The sequence below is a fragment of the Bidens hawaiensis genome, unplaced genomic scaffold (assembly GCF_021521415.1).
Source record: "Bidens hawaiensis isolate Kalapana, Puna unplaced genomic scaffold, B.hawaiensis_p1.1 tig00036804_1, whole genome shotgun sequence".
In the NCBI taxonomy this organism is placed as follows: Eukaryota; Viridiplantae; Streptophyta; class Magnoliopsida; order Asterales; family Asteraceae; genus Bidens; species Bidens hawaiensis.
Genome location: NW_027505440.1, coordinates 185,421 through 189,018, shown reverse-complemented (window position 1 = coordinate 189,018; position 3,598 = coordinate 185,421). Strand labels below are relative to the sequence as shown.

Here is a 3,598-nt window from a genome sequence, read left to right as displayed (position 1 = left end):
TGTTTACTACTCTGAAACGATTTTAATGAGATGAAGATTTCAAATAAAACGAATATTTTATTTACATTTGATTTTTGCACACTTGCACCCGTGTTTGGGATTTTTAATACTTAAATTTTCCCGATGTTATTTACTATGAACTGGTTTTAAATAAAATGAATTATTTGGTTTTAAATTTTTGTGAATTTGTGGAGGTGATTACCAACTGTAGGATTCCCGGGATTCGGGGTCTTACAACAACCACATTCAAGGGTAAAATTGATGTTCACCAAACTTCCAAGAGTGAAAAATAACCGAGACATACGAAAGATATGAAGGTTCAGATCCTTGGGCAATATCATCATCATAACCTATTATCAAACAATTCCATACACAGATCATCATCACAATCACCTTCTCACCAACGTCGATTGTACGTAAATGCACATGTAAGCCAAAGAATACAACAAAATAAGTACAACGTACAACGCACTCCATACAACTGTTTCAGCACCATTGTAAAGGAACAACGTAATCGTGAGTTACAGCCAAACTTGAAAAAAGGCTTGAAACGTATCATGGCTGCAACAAAAATTGCCATGCCAAAAATCGAATCATGGTTGCAAAAAAAGTTGCCACGCCAAACTCCGAATCATGGCAATAACAAAAGTTGCCATTCCAGCCCCCGAATAATCATCACGGCCATGAACCAATTTATCAAATCAAATTACCCCCAATTTATGTTTTGAATGCCCGCCAACGCCATAAGACTGCCAGAGTTTTCACCGAAAACGCATCATACGCGATGCCGGGGGGGGGGGGGAGGGGAATTATATGTATACACATGCGATACATTACACTTGAATTTAGACTGTTTTATCTTATTAGTGCCACTTCGTAACAGTTAAAGCACAAACGAAACACCAAAAAAAAGAAGGTATGTTCAAATACATAACAGTCAACAGTTATTAACACTCATTTGCATTTGTGGCTACCTGATATGTTGTGTAAAAAATAAACTAATCACATAATCCCTCAATACTCAAATTGTTCAATACGGGTCAACTTATCCATAATATACCTGAACTCAACATCTATACTTTCTCAAGCACAACCTGCCACCATGTTGAATCAAAGAAAGTTTCTGGAGTTAATATTATTATTACATCATCAATGTCAATTAAAAGCAATTTCACATAATGTCCACATTGAACTAATATATGACTTAGTTACTCATGAACAACTACTTATAAGTACCAATTCAAATAAACCACATGATCATGAAATAAAATTGCAAAGATCTAAAAAAAATAAATAATAAAAACTAAATATATCATCTAAAGACACAATACTTTATGGAGCTGATTATAGCTACCACCACCACCATCATCTCGCCACGTGACCATCTCTGCCATAAAGATTTAGTCTGAGATAAATAGAGATCAGAGGTTATAAAAATGAACTTCGTGCTACAGGCGTATTTGAAGTTGCCGTAAACTTTCCTCTATCTCAAACCACAAAATCAATCTCTCTCCTCGTACCATTCAAACCCTAACAAAAATTCCAGTGGAACAACTTACTCGATCTACCGATGGAAGTAGTTGGTTCAAACAATAGTAACCACTAGCCTGTCACTGAAAACATCCAACCAAACAACCATCACTGTCTAACTCTGATGACACAAATATGAAAATTAGAGAACAGGTGGAATTAATTTTCAAATGACAAAGCAACATAACCGTTTGTCGACCGGCCAAAAACTTCCACTTCCCTCCAACTCCCGTCAAGCAAAGAGTAAACAAAGACGGAACCACCGTCAATGTTTGATGAAAGATGAAATTATAATAACACAAAAGAAATCTAAACAGGAGACAGGTGTGAAGAATGATAGAAATTGGATCGATAAACAATAATTTGAACACAAAATAATATGGAAATGATTTCTTTATTAATATGAATGAGTTTGTGATGATTTTACAAACGCCTGGGGAGGGGTATTTATACCCTCCGATGCCGGTTATTGCCGGCGACGGTTATTCCGGCAAGGGACACGACGTTTCAACAAGCGACATATCGTTTCTAATTTTCCTATTTACAATATGTACATGAACTATTAACTAATTACAATTTACATCCTAACTTCGTTAATTGAACTATTTAACAAAGTTTAACTAGACTATAACAAACTAACGGGATTTTTTAACGAGATCGGGATTATTTCCAACAATCACCCCCTTAATCTCGATCTTGTATTACCGCTTGCTATTTCTTCACAGTAGTGTAGTTTGACTCCAAATGAGATGAGCCTCTTGATCCTTCCATTTTGGGCATTCACTTTTGAAATGTCCGAGCTCGTTGCACTTATAGCATTTCACATGACTTTTATCCTCACGGATAGGTTCGCCTAATTTTCTATGGCTTTTGTCTTCATGAACTTGTTCACCATCTTTACTTTTCCCGGACCAACGACCTTTACCCCAGCCTTGTCCAAAGTTTCCTTGGTTTGAACTCCAGTTACCACAATGCTTGCACTGATGTTCTTTAAACTTTTCTTTTCCAGCTGTGTTGGTGAACATAAGTTTATTATGTTTGTCTTCTTCCTTGGTTGACTCCTTGATGCGTTCTTCATAGGCTTTTAATCTTCCAATAGCTTCTTGAAACAACATAGTATTCAGATCTGCAAATTGTTCTATTGCGGCAACAATCTGAATGTACTTCTTTGGTACATATTTAAGTACTTTTCGGACTAGTTTTTTATTATCAATTGTGGATCCAAGGTTGTTGGCTTGTGACACGAGTTGACTAATTTTTCCTATGAAGTCATCAATAGTGTCTATGTCTTTCATTTTCAAGGCTTCAAACTCTAATTCAAGAGTTTGTAATCTAGCCTCTTTAACCATGTCAGCTCCCACAAAACGAGCCTTTAAGTCTGCCCATATGTCTGCTGTTTTCTTATGATGAGCGACCTGAAGAAAAACTTCTTCAGGCATTGCTTGAAAGAGATATGCAATAGCCATCCTATTTTTCTTAGCATCAACTACACCCTCTTCTTCGAGTACCTCCAAGATTCCATGAACATCAAAATTTGCTATGATCTTCACTGCCCAAATTGTATAATTTGTTGAATTCAAAATTGGGCATTGTAGCGTCATTGATGGTCCTGCTTCCTTTACGGATTCATTATTTTTGTTGGCCATTGATCAAGTCTTCTTTTACCCAATCTTGATATATCACTAATCAACTTTTACTTTTGCTTTCGGTTGAATTATATAAACTTGCGAGTACAGCCCACTGGTCTTTCGGTCACCACTGGATTTGATCAAATCTCTGCCAAACTGCTTTTGATCAATTTCTTCCTGGATCGAATCTCTGACTTCCTGTTAATCGCACTTCTTGATCGGTATAAGCCTTCGATCCCACTTAATCGTCTTTACGATTTAAGTAGTTTTAATTTTCTAAATTTAATTTTGAAAATTAAAATTTGTTTTAAAAAAAAAAAAACTTCAGATGATTTTTCTAAAATTACTTCAAATAAAGTCCCTTTTGACTTTTTTCTTTGTTCACACTTCACACGTTTCCAAACAGAACAGACCAACAGCCGTCCTTTTCTTTTCTCCTT

At 35.9% G+C, this 3,598-nt stretch overlaps 1 protein-coding gene across 1 annotated transcript; it reads right to left on the bottom strand.

Annotated features, from left to right (window-relative positions):
• Positions 1–2,249: 2,249 nt before the first annotated feature.
• Positions 2,250–3,176, bottom strand: LOC143613196 (uncharacterized). Its single transcript, XM_077086973.1, has one exon. It carries the CDS (start codon positions 3,174–3,176, stop codon positions 2,250–2,252), a length of 927 nt encoding a protein of 308 aa, XP_076943088.1.
• Positions 3,177–3,598: the final 422 nt, after the last annotated feature.